General features: G+C 36.4%; 1 protein-coding gene across 5 annotated transcripts in view; it reads right to left on the reverse strand.

The window, feature by feature from the left end:
• LOC134538367 (WW domain-containing adapter protein with coiled-coil homolog) overlaps positions 1-25,863 on the reverse strand; it is a 45,779-nt gene that overhangs the window by 1,372 nt on the left and 18,544 nt on the right. For all 5 annotated transcript variants that reach the window (XM_063379633.1, XM_063379632.1, XM_063379630.1 and 2 more), the window contains 5 exons: positions 23,372-23,567; positions 16,594-16,776; positions 12,517-13,050; positions 9,812-9,990; positions 4,670-4,797 (listed from right to left, as the gene is read on the reverse strand). In XM_063379633.1, coding sequence (XP_063235703.1) covers positions 4,670-4,797; positions 9,812-9,990; positions 12,517-13,050; positions 16,594-16,776; positions 23,372-23,567 — 1,220 coding nt within the window. The remainder of the gene's footprint in view (positions 1-4,669; positions 4,798-9,811; positions 9,991-12,516; positions 13,051-16,593; positions 16,777-23,371; positions 23,568-25,863) is intronic.

A 25,863-nucleotide genomic window follows, 5' to 3' on the forward strand; every position in this document is an offset into this window, starting at 1 on the left:
TAACAGATGTGAAGCCACAAGGAAGTAGCACAACCATGCTTATCCGCATTGAACTAAAATGTTTTGGTTGGTGGAATTTTATGAGGAAATAACACCCGCCCCTTTAAGTAACACTAATTCGTTCTAGGAAAACAGAGTGCTAATAAAGAAAAGCTAATTAAATACTTTTTTTCCTTCAGAGTACGTTAAAATTTTTTTTTCTAATCAGGTAAAAGTGCTTGCCGACTACCATTTTAATCAAGTCACTACTGCAATTACAATCAATTTACAGTACTAATATATGCCTCGATACATTTGAAGTAGAGTAAAATCATTTTTTTATGACCCCTCACGGTTCCTGGAAATAGGGTCGTAATGGAGGAAGAGGAGGGAATGGTAATAAACATTTTGGACTGACAATAAACAAACAAATTTTCAACCTGCAAACCCATTATGTCAAAATGTGTCATTTTGCACACCAAGTCCATGTTCAGTTGTCTCTGGCAAGAAACTGACAAATTTTCAAACTCATAAATAAATTTATTTTAGTAGTAGACATTTTATGAAAAGGAAAGATATCCAAGAAAAGTATATTGGATTACCTACTGTCACCAAATACAGCATAAACATGGTACAATGCATGGCGCAACTTTATCTTTTAACAAGCATTAAGTCAATTTGACACTGATTTCATATAAGGAAAATGAAAAGATTTTTCATTAAAATGTTAATTAGATGCTGGTCGTAACTATATACCACACCAGAGACGTCACGAAGGTTAAGTGCTGTGACATCACTTTGTTATCACTCATGCGAGCAGACGAGACGGGGAAAGTTAGGACATGGCAAAACAAAATGCAGGGGAGGAAGGACAGCAACCAATGTGTTTCCTGCTTGTGGAAAACAGGGCGTAAGTATTTTTATTACATTGTGAAGCAACCTTTTCTTCTCAACCCATAGGAAAAAATAATTGCTTGAGCAGTCAAAATACGTAAAACGACGATCATCGAAGGGGCAGGTGTGCATCCAGTTGATCGCTATGTATACATATCTACTAAAAAAAAAAAAAACATGTCCTAGCATTTCAGGATAAAAGTTCTTATATCTTACATATGTCTACTTTATCTTTTTAGCCATGTTTTGAACAAAACTAACCACCGACTGGCCCAGTTTTCTGACAGTTACATTTTTACACACTTATCTGTAAAATTAAGTACTCTGATAATGAGGTTGTTATATATATCACCAACTATCTTAACTTTTTCTGTATTAGTTTTTTTCTCAATTTACATCACAGAAAGTAGTGAAAAGTAGGGGTGGGCGAAGCTTCGAAAGTTCGAATTCGAGTCGAACATTTGTTATATGAGAATTCGTACTCGAAAAAATGAAATTATTTGAAGTACGAAAAATAGAAAAAAAACATTTCAAGAGTTTTTAAGCTAATCTTTTACTGTACATACCTACATTGCCTAAAAGTTAAAGAATGCCTACGATCAATAACATCAACTTGGAGTTAACTTAGCATAATGAAATCACACACATGCTTAGCCTAAGCCTATATGCCTGATCATTAAAACTAACCTCAACCATAATACGTACAAATATGTTCGTTATACTTTGTTCAACTTACATTGGCTTAGAGTAAAATAATTGTCAGTATCGTATTTTGCTGAGAAAATGGCAAATAGCAACTCTCAATGAATTATTTTCATGTTTAGAAAAATGCCAGATTCATTCCTGACTTCGGTATTAGTCTTAATCTCCCCCCCCCCCCTCAACAGCTCTTTTTCGATGCATAAATTACGTCCATAATTATTTAACGTGATACTGATACAATATCATCAACGGACTTATAAAACAGCAGTTACGGCACTAAATCATATGAAATAAGATTATTGAAAAAAATTCATTTATAAATAAACGGGGAAAATATTCCATGGATAGAACAGCAGAAAAAATGAGTTTCGTGAATAATCGTAAACAAAGATGGTGACCATACAAACACTCCGTTTTTCACCCACACTCTTTCTACACTTCTTAGACCAGGCCTGCTTTTGTGCAAAGAGTAAAGATATTTTTTTTTACGTTGGAAGGAATGTAATAAACAATAAGTAGTTTGCCTCTAAATGGCTGTGCGCGTAAGCTGAAGGCCAAAAGTAAAAAAAAAAAGTTTATATTTAACTTTAATCGTTCTTGTTCAATATTATTATTATTATTATTATTATTATTATTATTATTATTATTATTATTATTATTATACGTTAACAACGTATAAGGTTCAGCCGGCCGTATAAAATATTACCATACAGTATTTAGTTGTATACAAACAGCAAATGTTACGTGACTAAGTTTTTGGCAATGGTTCAAAAGGCCTAAGTTAATGGAGAATGTTGCGTTGATAGTTAAGTTATGTATTAGCAAACGTGTAATAAGCAATCCTTACATTTGGTGGAAAGATGAAGGAAAACTTAAATATCCTAAACTGGCAAATGTTGCTCTGAAGTATTTAAGTATTCCTGCCACAAGTGCATCAAGTGAGCGGGTATTTCCTTCCTCCGGAAATGTGGTGACAGCACGTCGTCAATACCTGACACCTCAACATGTGCAGGAACTAGTAACATTTTTGCATGACAATTTAAATAAGTTTTGAAAAATATTTTCTGTCACCAAACTTGTAGTTTATTATGTACTTTAATATTTTGAATTTTTTGCATTTAAATGTGCATATATTTTGTGCATCTGTGAATTACATTTATTTTTTATATTCAAACTAGCTTGTAGGTTTTAAGATTTGTACATTTATTATAAATAAGATTGTTGCATTGTTTGGTGTTTACATTTAAGAAATTCTTTGATTTGGCCTAGTATTCGATTCGAATTCGGGAATATTTATAAAAATTTGCTTCGAATTCGCTTTGAAACGAAAATATCTATATTCGCCCACCCCTAGTGAAAAGTAAAAAAGAAACTTAACAAAAATTATTTTTTCCTGTAAAACAGAAAAACAAATCTTAGCGATCCTGAAACTTTCCCCGAATTTTGGGATCTCACACAGCCCTACTTTTTACTCACTTTACACAAATTAAAAGTCTGTATACTATAATTTTTAAAATCGTGCAGCTACTGTTCACGAAATCAATTCCGAAGTGCAACCAAATCGGAGTAAGAAAACCATAAAATAAGAGTCATCAACAAAAAGTAATCAAAGCCAAGAGATATCCAAGATCACGCAAATCTAAGTCGTAACAACGGTAACAGTGTGTCACTATGGTCTTTGAATATATATACTGTATAGAAGTCGCCAGCCCAGGTTAAAATTTCTAATACGGTTTTGAGGTAGTTGGTTAATTCACCGCCGCAATCGCCACCATCTCTAGGGCATCGACTTGTGGTGGTCCCTAGCGGACAAGTGTCGAACTCTTCAAACACCCCTTCCCCCTCCCGTTGAACGACCTTGAGCTGCAGTGAATGTTGGGTGAGGGGTGCGGGGAATGACAGCGGGCGACAATGCTGCACTCTAACATGTAAATAACAACTAAGACGATACAGGGCGTTACGGCAGCGCACTGCAGCGGTGAAGTTCCCAAGCTGCTCATCATACGCTTCTGGAAAACGTAGAGTAAATCCTATCCACTCGCGACTTCTATACAGTATATATATTCAAAGCTATGGTTGGCTGATGACTGACGGGCGGCTGAAGGGCGGGAGGCACGCAGACAAGCCGGTGCCACGGAACCTGTACCGTTGGTAGGAGGGAGGAAAGGATCAGCAAGGAGGCGGAGGTGTCCACTGCATCATGTGCAGTACAGAGCTCACCAAGAGAAATGCAGTGAACACACTTCAAACTAATTTTCTGCCACTTTCATTCTAATTTTCGACTGCAATGAAAATTTTTTCACGGTTTCTCGTAAAGGAGTTGCAATAATCGGGTGGTAATAAACATGGTTGTAACAACTGGGTTTCACTGTACGATTAAAAGTTTTATCAGTTTTTGAGACTAAACAATTTAAAAATTAAATTACTTTATAAAAAAATCTAAGACATATTATTTACATAACAGTGCTTGGCCTGGGACATAATACCTAAGCAGGCATTACAAACTAAAAATAATATTAATATATAGAAAATAATTATATTTTTAAAAAAATCATTAACTTAACATTTTCTATTTTAAAAAGATTATTTCAGTTGTTACTTGGGTGTAGTGAAGCTATAAATAATGATATTTATTTAAATTTGTTTACTCCCAGATAGGAACAGGACTGGAAACAGCCACAATGGGCTGAGGAAATTGTAATATTTTTTTCATAAGAGACAGGAAAGTTGTCAATAAAAAAAATAACAGGCCACAGAAGAATAGAAGAGGGTTATACTGCTCAACTATGTATGCAACAGACCACCTTCCATAATATATATATATATATATATATATATATATATATATATATATATATATATATATATATATATATATATATATATTTACTTCCTTGCCCCCAATTCTGTTTTTCAGCAATCACACGTTTACTTCGATAAGATGCTACAAGCAAGTACCTGGCAATTCATAGCCAAAAGCAGCTTTTAAAGAGTTTACTCAGCTTACATCTCTAACATGAATTCCCACAGTCTCCCGGTATGGTCCTTAACACGGCACTACAGATTATCGTAGGTACACTTTCCGCTGGCTCACCTTTGCTCCTGTAATGTAGCTTGGATTTCCGTTAACCTAACGATAGAACGCGCCGTCTTCAGGTCAGCTGAAACCCGTGTGCACTGCAAACTGCCCATCGTGTGCCCTTCCTCACTCAGCTTCTGCGCCTGGAACAAACAGTTTCCCATGCAGTTACTCAATTTTATAAACCAATCTGTCCATGTAGAACACGCAACAACAACAAAAAAGACACTTCAAACGTAACAACTAAGTAGATAGATTAAACTACCATAACGTGCACTGACTGACGAAAATGTTAAGAACCAACAAAGCTCCGTTGAAGTCAGGTGTAATTTGGTGCACCTGCATTCTATCGATGTACCTTCTAGACAAAAAGAACTTACCAATGAGGTTGAACATATAAGTATAGTAACAATTGTACAGCCATTAAGGCCTTTCAAATGGAGTAAAGACACTATATTGACTGTTTTTGTCTTGTTTTTGTCATGTCCTTGTCTTTCAACATCTGTACACCCGCCCCTTGAATTTTGTTTCAGGAAAACAGAGCACTAATCAAATATGTTTTTCCATAAGTGTTTTGACTAGTTTACGTAATTATTTCGGTTACTGTTTAGCGAGACAGTAGCAAAAAAAAAAAAAAAACTTTTAAAACTTGTTGCATGTTTAAAACATAGCTTATTGGTCATATTTTTTTATGAAATACCATAAAACATTTTTAAAAAAAAGGTATTAATATTGCACAAATGACTTAATCTCACTAGTGAACGTTGGCATATAACAAACTCACGAGGTATACTATGTCAAGTATCCATAAGCAAACAAGTATTCATTATTTCGAAGCGTTAGTATTCAAGGGCAAATTGGACACAAATAATTTATTATTCATACCCGAAAATTAGAATATTCACACAGGCCTGTACAGTAGGTCTATTATATCAACTACAGAGCACTAATTCAAAATATGATCCTTTAAGACCATTCTGCATTTGGAAGTTCAGAGTACTAGTCCAAGAAATGTTAGATAAAAGTGCTCTGAAAACCATTTATAATAAGCTCCAGGCTTGGAGCGAGGATGCTATGAGAGCCCAAATACTGAAGAATAGTTCTGAAATCATTTTCAATGTTTTGGAAAGTATTAAACCCATTAACTGGGCAGATTTTGACCACAATATGCACAATTTCAATAAATAAAAAATTATTTTATATCAACACTATAAAATGTTTTTGCACATTTATGCATTACATTGCATATTAAAAAAAAATACTAAAAGAGACTACCAAAATTAATTACTTAAAGAGGGCTTTTGTTGGTAAAATTTCACTAGGTAAAATACACTAAAAACAAAATTTTTAACACAGTTTGGTACAGTTCTTGGCTTCATGTGAGTTCCATTTACTGTATGTCTTGGTAATCAATAATAATAAATTATTTGTTTTGAAATTGTAAACAAAATATCATAATCTTCATGAATACCGAAAAATTTTCAAATACCACCGTACAGTAGAATCTATATATTTACCTTTAAAATGTAGTATTTTTTTATTTTTAAAAATAAAGTATACTAGGGGATCAAATTTTACATTACCTTGGAAGCAAATATTTGCTTTAGCCTGCAACATGGGTCCTGTGACGAACATTTTGTGCCCTCATATCCTTCAGCCAGTTGTTCAGCGCAATTTAAAGGTCCTTGTTATCGCCTAGGCAAAGTCTCTTACGATCAGCAGATAAAGAAGACTTTTCGTACACCAAACCAAACCACAGTGCCACATCTGCATTTTTCCTGCCTTTGTCAACTTCTTTTAAAATTTCAACATTTTCCTTCAAAGTGAACTGCTTGCGTTTCTTTTTATCTTTTCTTGATATCAATTCTGATTAAAATATTCAATCAACAATATTGTTTGCCTCGCGCCACGTCAAACGTAAACAAACCTCGCATCCATAGATAACAATAGCACCACATTAGTAGTGCGCGTCGGCCATGTTGTGACACCAAACAGTTCAGAACTTAACCTGCATAAATCAACATAATTGAATTTTCTATCTCGTAAATAAGTTAAAATATAATTTTTATTTAACGTTTGTATCTACAAATATACATATATGCGTTAATTAAAACTTTTAAAATGTGCTCTACAAATAAACAAAAGATGGCGCAGCTAAAAACAATTGTCTTGAAGAGGGGCGAGACAGAAATTGATTGTTTAGATCATCTCATCCATGGAGGAAGAATTGCGCGTTATACTGTACTATGATTCTATGAATCTTTGAGACAGTGTTTGTTTACGTTTTATACTTGTTAACAATTCTTGAAAGTGATAAAAATTAATCATAATGTACATTTATATTAAAGAACTCCTGTGCAAACACAGTGACAACTATGTAAAAAATTTTCCTGATAACTGGAAAAGAATGGTCCTTATATTTAAAGGTAGGATACGTTTTTAATGTTAAAGTAAAATATATTTACATTGTTTACATTGGTGTTTTGAATGGGAATTTAAAATAATGTGTTAAACTGAAAGATACGTTATTCTGAAGTACGTTGTAACGGTATTTCACTGTATCTAAACACACCTGGTAAATTTAATTCAGGACTTCTTCGAGATTTATTAATAAAATTTGGTACATCAAAAAATTAAGAAATATATCTACTATCAACAGGAAAGCTAAAACCTTTCCTCTGATAATTTCTACACAATTAAAATGATTACAGTGTTTTCTCGCATATTCGTCGCACATTTTATACTAAAAACAAGTTTGAAAAGTAGGGGTGCAACGATTATGCGGGGAAAAAAATTTTTTTTTAGGTAAAGTTATTCATAAAAACAAAACCCGTTCATGGAAAGTACGTTATTTTAAAAAAAAATGTGGAGTATACAAGAGCACGCCAAACAATTTATATTAATAATTCATGAAACAAAAACCTTTATTCAACTTTAAATAGAAAAACAAAATCTGTGACCCGAATGCAAACCACTTGAATATGTGACGTGAACTAACACGTAACTATCGTCGTAGTACACATTTACCACGAAAGAGTGTGGGCCATCAAATGTAGTTAACTCAGCACTCAACAGAGAGCGCGCGTTGCATTCAATCGGCAAGATATCGATATTCGACTAAGTGTGCGCGCTCTATACGAGAAGCAACATAACCAAACATGAATGATGCCAACTAGCGCTGGCTACATTTTTATAAGTGGTACACCGTGGCGACGCAGACAAACAGATAAAGGTTATAACATTTAAAAACGTTTTAAAAGAAAATTTACACATCAGAAAGCTTCGTATTTCTGTTAATTAAATAAGTAAAATAGTTAATTTCCGAAAAATATTAGATTTCTACTTTAAAAAACACAGTTTTATACGGAAAAGATACCTACACAAAGCGCTCGGAATCTAATAGCAAGACCAAAAACATCATGCGACATTTACGCGAGAAGTTTTTTATTCAAATTTTGACGCCCTAAAATATGAGTGTGACGATTATGCTATAAAAGAGGGTAGTCTTTTTTCTATTTTTCTTTATGTGCAACCATAAGCTGAAGTGAGGTTTCAAAAAGGAAAAAGCTGCTGCTAGATATTAAAGTTTCGTGACTTCTAGCACCAATACTGTTATTTTCATGTTTTGTTTGTGACCAGCCCTTCTGTTTTGTTACCTGTAGACACTAGCGGTCTGTGAGTACTCGAAAAGTACATATTTTAATATCCGTGAATAATTTGATATTTTATATTAATTTAATAATTGGAATCTTTACTCAAAATTTCAAACTGAATTTTCTTCTCAACTAATTGTTACCAAAAAATAGGTAAGGTATACACCATGTCTGACAAATACACAACAAAAAAAAATATATTGGAAAAACAAGTACCTAACATGCGTGAGGCTGATATATTAAAATATTTAGTTTTGTACTGCAACATTATTCACACATTGTTTTATATTTAACAAATAATAAATGATTATGATTTTAAAATTACTAATAATGTAATAATATTCTATTTTATTAATGTAAGCCAGATCAGAATGGCCAATCTTCTGGGATAATAAAATTCCTGTTTTTTTCAATGGTGGTTTTCATCAATATTTGCATACAATTTGCATTTTTGTTACACGAAGCACACACAATATGATGTTTTATTGGCGTTAAACAATAGACAACTTAACTATAGGCTTAAAAATTAAATCAATGAACTTGCTTAAAACAAAACCTACCACCAACAAAAAAATTTATAATCTCACGTCACCAAAATTACTTGACATCAAACGCACGTGTTTTGCCCCTCTTGCGTGGCTGGCTAATGCTGTTCTTCCCATGCTACCGATATTGATTTTAACATTACACAAATTGCAAATGGCATTTGTCCTGCACTTTGGATCTTTCTCCACCCATTCAAACTCTTCCGTATATTTGTCATTGTATGTGGTGACAGAACTCACATTTTGATAGTCTGCGCAAATTACATGTTAGATTAAAAAATTCAAAACAACGTCCCGCACAACTAAACTTTTAAAAAACTCGAGAAAAGTATCCGTGATACCGTGATGCAACAACATGAGCGCAAAGTAAAAAAATATATATACAAAACTAGTGCTACCAACATGCCGTGCAAGAAATTACTACCACCCAACAACATTTTCAGCCAAAATGCTGTTGCTTTTGAATACAGAAACATAATAAGTATGGAAGTCTGAATTGTTAACGGTTTCTTACATATGAACAAATTAACATTCAAAAAATATAGCTCACGAGCATACTGTCGTGCTTCGACGGGTGGTGAACGTGCTCACGTCCAAGTTTCTCCATCATAGGCTTTTAACAGCCGTATGTTATTGCGATCGTTACTTCATAAAAAAAATTCCCGGTTCTAAGAAAAATTCCTGGTTGATTCCAGGTATTCCTGGGTTTTTTTTTTTAAGAAATCCTGGCTATTTCCCGCATTTCCCGGTTGGCTGGCCACCCTGCAGATCAACAAAACTACTTTGAAACTTAAAATTTACCGGTTTAACAAAATTAATTGCCAAGTTTTTTTTTTTAATTTCCTTCATTTTACTCCTTTTTTTTTATTGTATTTAGAATCAATTTTTCATGTAAATAAAAATTTTTTTCATTTCCATGTTAAAACTGGATGTTGGTGAATACTGCAGTGTTGGCTCACCTGCTTCTCGAGCGCCTCGGCCGGCCAGCCGCGCACGTGGTTGACCAGGTCATCCCGGTAGTGGTTGGCCAGGCTGGGGGTGAGGTGGGGGCCCTGGGGCCGCAGCGCGTGCAGGGAGCTGCCCACGCCCGCCTGCGTCAGGCTCTGCAGCGAGCTGAGGCTGCTGGGGGGGCTGGCCACTGCAACACGCGCCCCTTGCCGGCTCCCGTATGCTCCCGCAAACCCACACACCGCTTGTTCCCTATATCAACACATGCTCGGACTTGTAAACATCGCGTGTAACTTAGTGTACGGTGTCTGGAAACATTTGAATTTCGAAACTTCCCCCGTGAATGCACTTGCCTGCAGCGCCCAAGTTTTTTTTCAACAAGTCTGCTGCCTGCCGAGGCGGGCAGCCCATGCAGCTTACGGCGACGAAGCAGCTGCAGTCGCTGTTGTTTCGACCATTGTGGCGGGTAAGTCGTGCTATCGCGCGCGCTCGCTGCCAATCGAGTTGTTCGCGAGTGCGTCGTCGTTAATTGTGTCGTTTTATCTGGATTTTTACAGTCTCGTGCGTCGCTAGACGAAACAACACGTACTTCTGTTTCATGTTTGTGCAATAATACACTATTTTTACGAATCACGACAATGCCTGAATAATAAGAACCGACACGTAAATCTCCAGTTTTAAAAACAAAACTGACCTCAAAAATAAAATTATAAATTCTTCATCCTAGTACCGTGTTTTCTCGCATAATCGTCGCACATTTTATTCTAAAATCAAGTTTCAAAAGTAGGGGTGCGACAATCATGTGGAAATTTTTTTTTGTTAGGTAAAGTTATTCATAAAAACAAAACCCATTCATGGAAAGTACGTTAAAGTACGTTAAAAAAAGGTGGAGTATACAAGAGCACGTCAAACAATTTATATTAATAATTCATTAAACAAAACCTTTCTTCAACTTAAATTAGAAAAAAAAATCTGTGACCCGAAAGCCTGAGACTTCAGTCTGTGACGTGAACTAACGCGTAACCAAACGTCATCGTATACACTTACCATGAATGAGTGCGGGCTATCAAATGTAGTTAACTCGGCACTGGACAGAGAGCGCCCGTTACATGAATCGGCGAGATATCGATATTCGACTACGTGCACGCGCTCTCTACGGGAAGCAACATAACCAAACATGAATGATGCGCTGGCTACATTTTTATAAGCCGTACACCGCGGCAACGCAGACAATCAGTTTACAAAATAACATTTTTAAAATCTTTAAAATAAAATTTACACTTCAGACAACTTCGTCATTCCGTTAATTAAATAAGTAAGGGCAGACCTGCCAACATTCAAATTTAAAAAATCATGAGGTCCTCGATAAAAATTTTCAGGCCCATAAATACAGGTTAGATATAAAAAAAAAAAACAACACATGAGAATCTTTAAATTTAAGTGACACACCTGCACACATGTTACATGGTCTCTGCTTCGAAATTTATTTCAACAAATTACAGGTTGCAGATTTAATTTGGTTGAACACAATTTTAACGCTGTCGTGTAGTGATCATGCAGGGCCGCAACTAAAAAATATGTAAAATAATATTCTGCTCTTGTAACACTATTATCACTGTTCACAGCAAAATTATTTTTTTTTTTTATTGGAAGCAATACACTTCACGTGTTTGTTGTGTTTTTTTTTTGTAGCGACATGTTTCACTATGTCTCCTCTTCCACTATGCGAGATAGAAAAATCAGCACGGCACACGCTACAAAATGAAAAATTGCTTCCTTTACGTGACTCGAGTATTGATGGAAACTCGTTACTGTAAGATTTCGTAAAACTTGTTTCGTAACTTTTACAAACAAAATCTCGGGGCCCCGAAAAATTTTGAGGAAACACTATTTTGGCGTGAGGGCGTGAGATGGACCTTAAAATCGTGAGCCTCACACCAAAATCGTGAGAGTTGGCAGGTCTGTAAGGGGTAATGTCCAAATAAATATTAGATTTCTACTTTAAAATACATTGTTATATACGGAAAAGATACCTACACAAAGCGCAGATTGCGAGACTTAGGGGAAATCAGCAGGGGCTGAATGTCTGCTTGCCCCCGCAAGTCTGGTCACGAAATGGCTTCGTGTAACGAGACTTAGTACATGACAGCAAGCGGAGGTTATGGGACCGGGGCGCTTCAAGCAGCACTTCAAGTCGCAACGTAGCATTGGCGAAGCTGTGAACCGGATGGTGTGTGTGTGTGTGTGTGTGTGTTGGGGGGGGGGGGGGGGGAAGAGAAAAAAAAACACACTGAAAAATAATTGGCCCGGCCGTACACTGGGCTGAATAAAATGGCAGGGAGCAAAGAATTTAAGTAAAAATTAAATTTAAAAAAACTCAATTATTTTAAAATTTAATAAAAAAAAGGGTGCCTATAATGCACATGATTGGCATACAGACGTGTAGATGTAACCAGTAATGAGATTTTTTTTTTTTAAAAAAAGTGATTTAGAGTGAATTTATCTACTGTTAGAAACGGTGCTGGAACTGCGGCAGTATTTTACTAACGACTGTGCGAACAAACTGTCCGCCAAGTGCTCGTTGTGTAATAAAACTTAGTTCAAGGGGAGACAGTGAATCTACAGCTAATTTAGGAGAGAACATTTATTAAATGTACGTTCTTCAGCAGCACGAACCAAACAGCAATCCAGGGCAGGGTGGAATGCTCTGACTCACGTTTGCGCACGTCGACGCAGTCCTGGCTCTCCGAGTGGGTGGGCGTGGGCGGGCCCTCGCCGAGCACGGCCCCCCCGCCCCCCGTCTCCACCTTGAGCGGCTGCTGGCCGGCCGACGCCGGCTCCAGGGACGCCTGGCGGGACAGCAGCAGGGCCGTCTGGATGGTCTGCAGCGCCTTCTGCGGCGACAGCTCCGCCTGCTCCAGGCCCTTGGCCCCGGCGGCTATCTGCGAGAGCAGCCTCGGGAGGCTGGCGAGCGTGACGGGCGGGGCCTGGGGCGGGGCCTGGGGCGGCGGCACCATCGGGGGCGGCGGCGATGAGCCCGGCTTGCCCGCGGCCGACTGCTGCTGCTGCTGCGGCTGGTAGCGGGGCAGGGAGAGTGGCGGGTGGGAGGAGAGGCGGGGCAGCGCGGCCGCCAGCAGTACCGGCCCCCCCGGGGCGTGGGACTCCCCGCCCGCCGCGTGGCTGTACGAGGTCTCCGAGGTGGGCGTGCTGTCCCCAGGCGAGATGTCCATGTCCTGTGCCTGCGACTCACCTGCCCAACATTCACATATTTCAGTTGTTTTTTTTTACCTCAACAACAGCAATTCAACGATAACTACAAAATTTAAAAACAGCCTCATTTGCATAATAGTAACCTCATTATTTTCATTTCAAACTCTAGTTATTCGCTTTTTTCAGTTATTTACGACGTCCATGTACCGTGTTTTCTCGCATGATCGTCGCACATTTTATTCTTAAATCAGTTTGAAAAGTAGGGGTGTGACGATTATGCGGGAAAAAAAAAATTTTGTTAGGTAAAGTTATACATAAAAACAAAACCCGTTCATGTACTTTTATTTAAAAAAAGGTGTAGTACACAAGAGCACGCCAAAACAATTTATATTAATAGTTCATTAAACAAAAACCTTCCTTCAACTTTAAATAGATATACCAAACTCTGAAGCGAACGCAAGCCACTTGAATCTGTGACGTGAACCAACGCGTAACTTACCACGAAAGAGTGCGGGCCGTCAAATGTTGTTAACTTGGCACCTGACAAGAGAGCGCGCGATGCATGCAATAGGCGAGATATCGATATTCGACTACGTGCGCGCGCTCTTTACGAAAAACAACATAACCAAACACGAATGATGCCAACAAGCGCTGGCTACATGTTTACAAAGCGGTACACATGCGGCGACGCAGACGATCAGATAAAGATAATAATTTTTAAAAGCATCTTTAAAAGAAAATTTACACGTCAAAAAACTTTGTATTTCCGTTAATTAAATAAATAAGTGGTAATTTCCGAATAAATATTAGATTTCTACTTTAAAATACATTGTTTTATACGGAAAAGATATCTACACAAAGCGCTCGATATCTAACAGCGGAACCAAATCTCATCATTCGACGTTTACACGAGAAGTTTTTTTATCCCAATTTTGACGGCCAAAAATATAGGTGCAACGATTACGCGATAAAAGAGGGTACCTTATTCGGCTGTGCTATAAATACATTTATAGTATGTACATATATTTGCACTCAAAATTTACACTTTTATTTACATTTATTATTTTATTTTTCAATGCAAAACACAATGCCTAGTGTCAAGTAAACTACTAATGTGTGAACATGGTGGTAGATTGATAGTGACTATCGATTTATACAAAGTTCACATCTAGGTCATAGCGTAACAGTTCCCGTGTTTTTTGTTGATGTGCAAGTATGAAAATATTGAATTAGGTTTCAGTTCAATATTTACTTTGAAAATAATTATCAACAAGAATATTGGCACGTGGATGTGAATATTTATGCAGTAAAATTTACATACTGTAAAATAAATTCACCACCTAAAGTTTCGGGGAATACCGTATTTACTCGCATATATGTCGCCATCGCAGATAGGTCGCACCCATAATTTGAGGTCTTGAATTTGGTATTTAAGATTCCCCCCATATAGGTCGCACCGGTAATTCATTACACATACGCATTGCATCACAGCAAAAAAAATTTAAAAAAAAAGGGCCGCAAATTGATGTAAATTTACCGTCAATAGCGTGCCGTGTGCGGAGAAAGGTCATTGTACTCGGTCAGCTGCTGTTACGGCGCGCCGGCTGGCTCTCTTTGTTCACTGAGCTGCGCATGCGCAGTATAACTCACTCTATGCTCCGCCCATCAGCAGCCAGCCAATAGACGCGAACTTAGCGGAAAAAAATATAAGCTCCACCTTCCGTGTACCAGTTTTGTCCATTTCTAATATCAGTTTGTTGGTATACGCACCAGTTTTCTCGCTGCCGTGACATGTTCAAGTTTACGTTCATCTTGATGTCTTGATACCAATAATTAATTAATTACGATCCCCAGAAATAAATTGTTAGTTTAAAAAATATGTGTCAACTGTACAATACTTCCGAAATTATAAAATACGTATAAAACAGTTACCAAGACTCCGCTCATTTTATCTTGTGAATTTTATCTCGTACCAGTATTTTGGCTAAGTTGTGACATAAATACAGTATCAGAACTTAACAATCTGCCACATTTATACATTCGTGAGTTTACATTTTTCCCTCGTGCATTTAGGATTGTCTCCTGCTATAATTACTCGGACTTTTACACGCCTAGGCTTAAATTATTACATGTTTAGAAATAAAAGCAACTTTTCATATTATATGTATATTTTGCAATTTAAAATGTTCATTGCCGACTATAAACATTAAATTTTTCACTATGTTTTTAGGCCTACTAGCTAATCTTATCTACTCTTAAAGTACCCACGGTATTTTCTGGTTGTTTATGGTTGTTACGTGACGTAAATAGCGGAATGGATTCGATTTTTGAGACGTAATTCGCGTGAAAGTATTGTATTGGTCTAAATGGGAACTAAACGGGACCTGAAGAATATAGTGTAAATAACGGGAAAACGTAAATAAGGGGTTTCGCTGTATGTAAACATTGTAAATAAATTTGCCTATACCTATATAAACTTCTTTTTCACATTTTAAAGCAAAATATTGCAAAAAAAATTCCTCAAAAATTTTTTAAATTTTTTCTTCACATATAGGTCACACTTCATTATTTTCCCATCAAATCTGGTAAAATTGCCGCGACCTATATACGAGTAAATACGGTATACATTTCCGTTTTCTCCCAAAATCCCATCCAGCTCTATAGAGCTTCGCATTCCTAGTTTAAAAGATTTTTGCCATTAGCGCTGTCCTTGTTTCAATGTGCAATGTTGCCAGACATACACAATAGAACACAAATGTTTTAGACACAACTTTCTTATGCTATGAAAACTGATTTTTAATGTAACTGAATCGCTGCAATGTAACTGAATCAGAGCATTTTAGAGACAATTTTCCAGTTGTATTTCATCAAGACCATCGCCTGATAATATACAAATTTTATTTCCAAGGAGTCATCATTGAAGTACGCCACCTTGGTTTCAACTATTTGAGTCAAAATTTATTTTAATATAATTAATACTAAAACATTTTGCTCTTTTACGCACAACATATAACTCTATAGAATGCCTTGTCGAATAGAATAGTTTCTCCTGTGAAACAATAACTGGTATTAAGCATTGAAAGATTTTTTTTTTGCCAGAATGACTACAGCTGTAATATAACTGTCAATAATCACTAATTTATTGTCTTAGAAAAATCAAAAACAAGCAAAATTAAATATAATTGCAATTAAAGAAGTTTTTTAACGCTTACAAGTCGGGTAGTATTAACACAGCAACAGAGGTCGCTTTTTACTCTGTACTGCAATGTTCCGTGACAACGGGAACGAAAACTTCCAACAAAATTAATCTATAAAATTGAAGCAGCGCCTAGCACTGACTTGCGCTTAGGCGACCATCTTGAGTAGACTGTCTTTTGTTTTCTTCAGCGTCCCGAGCACAGCTATGGGAAAGTCTTCCCGCAACACAGCACACACAGCAAGAAAAATAGCCCAAATACACTTAGATATGTCCGAGCTCAAACAACAACAAATGTCAAGATATACACAATATAAAGTTACCGGGCATGCAATCCGAATGCGAGACAAGACTACAGTAGGCACACCGAAACCGAACTCTGCCCACCGTCCAAATGCTTTCTTCTCTCATTGGCCTCGGCTTCCTCCCTGCTGCTGCTGCTGCTCGACTGGCTGTTCCAGTACAGATCTCTCTTCTCCTGCTGCCGCGACGCCGACGAGGACGCCGCCTTCACCGGGGCGTCCCGGCAGTTGCTGGCCGACGGCCGCGAGTTGGAATGTTTCTCGTGAGCTGCAGGGACAAACCCATGTTCGCTACACAGCGGCCTGCAAAGCACCCCACACTTGAATTTCTACAAGGGAAAATATTCCCACGAATTTGTTCCCCAGCAAGACAAACACGGTCACGTTCTCACTTGCACTAGTTATCGTGCTCATTCTGGGTGTCCACACATTTTGGAGATAAAATTTCTCCGACTTTTCTGACCAAAATGTTTAACTTCCGTACCTAATACACACACACACACACAACACACTTACACAAAAAAACACACACAAAACACACATTAAATAATTCACTTATGTTGCAATTTTCTACAAGAAATAAAATCTAGCCTCCACTGTTCCCACAACGGCCTACTTTTCTCGCGACTTTCGATTTTTCAAACAGGAACTTGCCAGTCCATTTTATAGTATGACTATGGACAAGCTACCATCACTGTTTATTTCTGTTAATAGACACCTGAATATTTTGTGATTGCAGAAAACTCGAAAAAAAGATGTGATTCGTAAAGATCTGAAGTTGAATTACGATTGTCTTTTATTTTTTATCTTTAATACAAATTCCTATAAAATGGGCTCTCATTTTAAGAATTATGTTTTCACGACTTACTTGTCTAAAGTCTTTTGAAACGGTACATCACAGAGAAAAAAACGCATAGAATAAAACTATTATGAAGCAAGAAAGGTCTATAATTTTTTTTTGCATCTTTAAACATTTTAATTTTATTGGCAAATCTCAATCGCCGTGCTGAGCGGCTTTTCAGACTTCCTCCGCTGTAACTCCAAGCCCTTTCGACCCGCTGTCAGCTACGGGAACCAGCTTAGTTGAAAAGCTAGCCACTCTGCCTCTAGACTGCGTTACTTATGCCTAGAGCCACGATTATATGGTAATGCGTAATAAAACGAAAAAACACTGAAAACTGCTTGAAAACACGAAATAAAACGAAATTGTGCGAAATCCGCGATATGTCACGAAATTTCGTCTATCCTGATTATTTAAGTTTTTTTTTCCATTCTGTAAGGACAATTCACTATCTTCAGCACAATCAAATATTTTTGACAGTAACTAGTAGCCATATATATTATATGTGACGGTGATTCATTATAGATTTTAAAATGGTCTCAGAATTAACGTAATATTTTCTTTAAACGGTAATCTTGTGTACCATAATAATTTAAGATGTTGATAACTATGATACAATGGCCGCCGTTCACTTTCTGTAAATACAAAAATAACAAACGCCCAAAATATGTTTTTCTAAGATTACGTTTTTAATCATTAAAATATTACACACTAAAGCGCATTGCTTTTACTGTTTATTTAAAATAAAGTACGTAGGCTACGAAAATAAAATTAACCCTGCTTAACGTAACGATTGTAAATAATAAATAGTACATGTTTATGTCGGTATTAATTTTCACGTACGTATGTTGGTATTCAGTATGCGTTTGTATTCGCATCTATTCTCCATTGTTTTGATCTTTCCAGCACGGCAAGTTTTTGCGTATTAGAGGTTAAATTCTTCCTATGTGATTAAAAATTTTTGATAATGCATAAAACGAAGGTTTCTTCTGCCAGTGACCGATCGAAAGAATTTTCCAGCGAAGGATTTTATTTCAGTGATAAAATTTTAATGTGCAAATTCTCTAACTGCAGGCTAGACTACGAGAGACGCGATACGCTTGTGAAACATGTCGCGAGTGAGAAACATAAGCGTTTGAGGCAAAACTCATCTGTTAAACAACATCCTTGTCTAAGAGTATTTAATGCCATTAATTTGCTGTTCAACCCAAGAAATGTGAGTAGGGTTAGCATAGAAGATGCAAACCTACAGAAGTCTCTGCATAACTTGCCTTCTGTTTCCCATCTTATCATTGATACATTCATACATGGCTATGTTGCTTTCAAAAAAATAATTGAGGATGAACTTTCATTGCCAGACACAAGCCAAATTGATGTTGCAAAGGTACTTTGCTCCCTTAAAGGGGACTACAGTGAATTTGCTCAAGCCAGTTTAAGGGCAATCTGGTTCCCAACATCAAATGTTGATGCAGAACGTTCATTTTCCAGGTACTCACTGGTAGTTAGTGACAGATGACAACGTCTCATGCCAGAAAATGCGGAAAATTAGCTATGATAGCATTTCAATAAAACCGTCTTAATAGTAACTTTGGAAGTGCTTAATTGTGTAATTTTGTAGTGTATGTGATTGTAATTAAGTCGTGAAATTTTTAGTAGTTATTTAAAAGTTTGGATTTATGAATTTGCAAATGAACTTAATTATCTATGAATTTGCAAATGAACTTAATTGTAATTAGATCATGAGGTTTTAGTGTTTATTAATATTTGTTTTAATAAATTTGCATGTCGTACAGAAAAGCAAGAAAATTTTGCCGTGGGTATTTTGAGCAAAAAAATAAAACCATATAACACCGAAATCTTTATTTCTTTACACCAAAATTTGTCTTAAAATAACACCACAAAATCTTGACTCTACTTATGCCACCTCTGATTGCCTCCTGAACACAGGTTAGGAATTGGAAAAAGGGATTTGGGAATGAGGGGGGGAGGTAAAAGGAATGAAAAAAGTATGTGCACTTGTGTGCATCTATGTACGCGAACATGCATGTTTGTGTGTGTGCATTTGCATGCTACCGAGACCACATCCGCAACCACGAGCGAAAATAACAAAGCATTGCCATGGCACTTAACCTTCTTGACCTCTCTGGCATGGTATATAGTTATGGCCCATGTCTAAAAATTATTACTTTAATGAAAAATCCTTTGATTTTCCTACTGAAATTGGTGTCTCATTTACTTTACAAAATACAGTTGCACCGCACATTTCACTGTGTTTATGCTTGTTTTGGTAACAGTAGGTGGGAGAATATGCTTTTCTTGGGTATCTGGTTTATTTTCAAAAGACATTATGTTATTAAAATTAATTTATATTTAGTTTTGAACATTTATGAATTTCTTGCCAGAGACGACTGAACACAGATTTGGTGTGAAAAACGGCATATTTTAAAGAACATATTCAGACGTAATAGTCATCCACAATGTTTATTAAGATGCCCGCCTCCTCTATTGCGATCCTATTCCTATTACAGTGAAACCTCGTTAATACGATATTGGTTAATACAAAATTCTCGTTATTACAAACCTGTTTAAAGTCCCTGCAACATGAATAGGATTTTCATCGTTAAGACGTTTGTTTATTACGAAATACCGGATATTATGTAATTCGAAGTTCCATTGTGGCCAAAAGCGTGTTTTCGTGTATATTTAATATCTGATAATACAAAGTTACTTTGTATTTTAGTCTTAAAAAACGTGCGCGGTAACTCCAAAAATAGATCATATTAATGGCATTTTAAAATAAAAATATGTACTCAAACACAGTATAAACCATTATTGCACAGCGATATTTTACGAATTCCACACATGAATAATAAATAATATAGAATATAATTCCACTAGATTACTATATTTTACACAAATAACTTCCAAAATAATACGTGCTTCCTATTATCGTGGTTAGAAAAGTGTACATCGGCCATGTCCGTAAACAACAGTTTTGCCATCATTAGGCCGTTAAAAAGTTCACAAAGAAAATATCAAACGAAATTTAGATAAAATAAAGTACAGAAATTACACTGTCGAATATGGTTTAAACTCCTAGAAATCATATTATTTTCTTTCTGCCATAACCAATTAATATTTAGTATCTCAGCGAGGTCATTGAATAGAAAGAACAGAACAACGAACAAGTGACGTCGCCATATTGATTGAAGTTTGAATCGTGTACGTGTAGTCTCAGTCTCGAAAATTATAAATTTGTTTGTGCTACGTCTTATTGGTCGTGTAGATGTTCTTTTAAAATCGTGATCTCATATGATTAGCATAGCTTAATTTGTTTCGTATTATTATTTTAAAGAATATATTTTTATTTTTTGCCTCGTACCAGTGTAACATGTATCTTTAACGTACACGTTCGGCGAAGTTATAAACATAACCAAAAATGGAAAACAAACGAAAAAGAAATGATTTAACAATTGAAAAAAAGTTGCTGCTTATACGGGAAGTAAACTTAGGCGAAAAAACCAAAAGTTGTATTGCAAAGGAGTTCAATGTCCCATTGTCAACATTATCGACAATAATGAAAAATGAATCAAAGATTAAAGAGCACCATGAGAAAGGAGGGAGTTTGAAAGGACGAAAACGTATGCGCGGCGCTAAGTACGACGAACTTGAAGAGAAATTGCTGGACTGGTTTAATCATTCGCGGTCCCAAAATTTGCCTCTATCTGGGCCTATCATGAAAGAAAAAGCTGATATGTTGGCATTGAAAAGTGGAGTTGATGATTTCAAATGCAGTAATGGGTGGTTGCAGAAGTTTATGCAAAGACACAATTTGGTTTTCCGTAGTGTGTGTGGTGAATCAGCGGATGTTGATAATCAGAAAGTTGAAGAGTGGATGGAAATATCAAAAAATACTATAAACCAGTACAGTCCTAGAGACATATACAATATGGATGAAACTGGTGTATTTTATAACCTTTTACCAGACCATACCATGGCCTATCGAGGGGAGCCCTGCCATGGTGGCAAGAGAAGCAAGGAGCGTATCACAGTTGCATTGTGTTGCAATGCTGATGGCAGTGACAAAATGAAACCTTTGGTTATAGGAAAGTTTTTGAAACCACGCTGCTTTAAGGGTGTAACTAATTTCCCATGCCAATATGAAGCCAACCAAAATGCATGGATGACCTCTAAAATCTTTCGTGATTGGTTGTTGCGGTTAGACAGAAAAATGGCTATCAGGAACAGAAAGATTCTTCTTCTCCTTGATAGATGTGCAGCTCATTCTTCTGAGTCACTGAAATTGGAAAACATTCAGTTGGTGTACTTACCTGCCAACACCACCAGCATTTTGCAACCTCTCGATCAAGGAATTATTAATAATTTAAAAAAGATATACAGAAAGAGACTTGTCCAATTTCTCATCCGTCGCCTGGATGCCAAGAAACCGTTAACAAAATGGAATGTTTTGGATGCTATTCGAAACATATGTATGGCTTGGGATAACATTCAGCCTACAGTGATACAAAACTGTTTCAAGAAGTTAGTCCCAGCAGTAGCCACAAATGAAGAAACTTCAGTCCCTGAACTGCCAAATGCTACAGAGAAATGCAGTCCTTGTGGTAGTTTCAGACCCAACATGCCTGTTCCCAGTGGTAGTTGTGCCACAACTAGCCTACCTCCATGGGAAACTAGCGACAGTGCTGAGGATGGTGGTGAGGAATGGGACATTCTTCAGAATAAACTAAATTTCAGTAAACCGTTTGACAGTTTTGTGCAAGTAGATGACTGTCTTCTAACATCACCTACGCCAGATGACTTTGAGGTGATGGACTGTGACACCATTGATTGTGGTGAAGTTAACACGGAAACAATAGATTCTGAAGAGCCACCCACACTTACACTGCCCAAAAAAACTGAAGCTTTGCAAGCTCTGAACATACTGGTAACAGTAATACAGTGCAGCGATACTGACACCGAAACAATCAAAGCCTTTGATCAACTGTGTGGCTTTGTCCAAAGTGTGTTCAAAAACAATGAGAAGCAAACCAAAATCAGTTCATTTTTTTCACCTAACTCTGCTCAGTGATCCTCTAGATGTGTGTAATAAATTGAAGCAACATGCCATACATAACTGTAAATAATTTTGTGTTATTTGTGACTTTTTTGACTTTTTATTTTATTTAGGTGAAACATGTTTTTACTTAAGAGAATGCTCTTATGCAGGTATGTACTACATAACATATTTCTTGTTTTATATAATTGTATTGTCTTACAACTATGTACTATCTACATATCTTGAAATGTTTTTAAAATCGGTAATTAAATATTTTTTTTGAATGTTTTGACATAATGTATGAATTATATGTTAAAGTATGGTTATTACAATCCTCGTTATTACAAAGTGGGTAAATTTCTGTCCCCTCAGGTTTGTATTAATGAGGTTTCACTGTATTGTGAAGGGTCAAAACGAGGTTTTACTAAATTGTTTTCCCAGAATAAAAAAAAGTGACAGATTTTACATTAAGAATTTTTTTCACAAATTGGTTTTCATTTCCATTATACACCTCCCTAAAAAAAAATCTGTAATGTAATTCATCTATTGCTTCTTTCTTATGAACAATTCACGTACAATTAATTTATGTACAAACATTAGTCAAACCGTTAACTATATTTTACTATCATTCACTAATAATGCAGTTTAATACCTACAGTTAATCTACTGTGAACATCACTGCCGCATCAAAATAATCTGTTTCATACTGAAACTGTTACCAGATAACATGAAAGTAAAAAAACGATAGCCGGACGTCCGATGACGCCGGTACCAGATGAACCACTTAGTCTTTCCTGGTGGCCACCAGGATCGCTTGAGTTAATGGCAGCAAAATGGCGCCATATTTGAATTTTGAAGCGTCCAACACTTGGATTAGTTAATATAAATCTAGGGTAAGCACATTTACAAATCCAACACTAACAAAAAAAAAATTGTTAGCAATTAAAAAAAAAAACTAGCACTTACATGTCCTATTTGTAGAGGTGTAGTTCCGGTCGGTCTGCTTTTCTCGGCTGCGTTCTTTCTCGACCCACTCCCGTGGCTTCTCCCATTGCGACACTTCAGTTTTGCAGTTGTAGTAGTACTTCTTCCCCGACGAGCTGATGTGCTCCGACCAGTCCCCTACTCTGGCCACACGCTCCCTCTCCGTCTCGCGTTTCTCCTGCGTGCAACAACCAATCCTTTAATTAATTAAATAAGGCCTCAACTTCCTCGCCGACCGTTCAATCGACGGAACACTGACTAAATAAACCAAAAGGGTGTGGCCGGGAGAACCTCGACAAAACCCAGATGGCTCTCTCGGCAATGGTCGCCACTTGCGAAAAAAATACACAAGTTTGGACCCACCCCCAAAGAGTCAAGGGATATGACCACTCCCCATCACCACGGCATCCCTCATTCACATTCGAGAAAACATGATGCCCACGATAACACAGCGCGCGCCGAAGCAAACTGAACATTCATTGTCATATTCAAAACACTAACTTCTAATACTTTTATATATATTATATGTATAAAGAACTGCCAAGAGCTCTGTGAAATAATTACTAACCAGCACTATACATATGGAAATATCAGTAAAACCCTCTCAACAAGTTTTTAAAGAAAGCGGCTTAAAACTTCTCATCAGAAAATACTTCCTACTATGGAAATGATAAAAGTAAATGTAAGTCAAATAAAGTGATACAACCCAAAGTGGCTGATAATGAGGAGTTATTTTAGATATATGCTGTTTATATTTCAAACTCATCCAAACAAAAATCATTTGATACAATTGAACAAGTACTTACAGTTGCACAATCCATAAAGACTGAAAGATCATTCAACATTGAATTGTGCTTGGTTCAAGATAAGTATCGAAAATGTGAACAACTGGAACAATAATGGAACAATAACGTATTAAATTGTATGTAATTAAGAATATTCTGAAGGGAAACATTTTTGAAGTTTGAATTTTTGTTGAATAGGTTAAAACGTAAGGATTGGGGAAGTCCACATGAAACGCAAAATTTTTGTCATTCTATAAAAAAAATATATATATACACACACATATATTTCTTGTATTTATTAATCTTTCACATGAATGTTTCTGAAATTGTTTCCTGTAATTTCGCCAGTGGAAACCATTTCATAATTTTTTTGTAGGTGTGCTAGCATGTTTTTTCTAGATATATACATACAAATTTAACTCAGATGTGTGGCAAAACACACTAGAAATTTTTTAATTTAAAACACAAAACTAATAAATGCAAAATCTCTATGATGAACTTGTCAGCCACATTAATTTCCCTGTATGCGACTTCTTTATTCGCGAGTCTCGTAAAAATAACAATTTTTAATACCCACATTAAATCTTGCACCGTGGTCATATGCACACATGCCAGAACGGGATTAATTATAATTAGAGATATCCACTTTTAAAATCCACTTTAAAATATGTTTTAATACTCTTGCTGTGGTACATAGGAACTTGACTAGAGTATATTTATTGAATACATAACAAAATAGGTACGTTTAAGTTATTTTAGTTCCTCACTAAAAGAAAATGTCTTGCTGATACTGCAGCAAATAAATCATACTTATAAACGTAACACCATGTGGGCTATATTCTTAGTGGAAATGAACTGAAGAACTAAGAAACTAATCCCAATGACACCATTACAAATTTTGTTGGTTAAACTGACTTCTTTGATTTTAAATTATTTCCATTCATTGAAAAATACGGGATCCATCAGTCATGTTACACTACCTTGTAGAAACCCTGTGAACATTTTCAGCATTTCAATACCAAAGCATTGATCGCAAACTCACTAAAGCATTTTGTAGAGTACTGGACCTATAGCTGTGATCGTCAGAAAGTTGTTTGAAATGCCTTTTTCATAGGTATGATGTAGGAACATGCATGTAACAGGCACGACTGTAAATAACTTTGATCATTTCCCTGGCAAACCACCTGTAACTTTTATGTCTCGCAAGTTTCATGAACGAGAAAATAAATGCAAGTCTCACAGACCTATATCAGTCAGATGCCCAGGATTATCACCTACAATCTTTTTAACTGCAATGCTGTAAAAATAATGCTTAAATGACACTGCTCCCTCATTATTTCATTAACACAGTACACAAACTGGAAACAGTAGACTCCTTGCTGATGTCCAGTGGATCCTTAACCCAGGTGATTCAGCCACAGGCTTAAAATATCATTAGTCAACTTCAACTTCAAATGACAGTATTTATAGAAGTACATGCAACAGTCAAGATCATCTGTAAGTTCTTAACTTTTTGGCAATACTTTGAATATTTACAAAAACAACACATTTACGCTACCTTTAAGTTCTCTAATCGTTTATATTTTCTTGCTACTACATATACCCAGCAATTCAAAAATTATTAATGCTAAAACAGCAAAGAAATTATAAACAACCATACACACAGATTAATCTAACTATCCACTATGC

The sequence above is a fragment of the Bacillus rossius genome, chromosome 13, assembly GCF_032445375.1.
Source record: "Bacillus rossius redtenbacheri isolate Brsri chromosome 13, Brsri_v3, whole genome shotgun sequence".
Lineage (NCBI taxonomy): Eukaryota > Metazoa > Arthropoda > Insecta > Phasmatodea > Bacillidae > Bacillus > Bacillus rossius.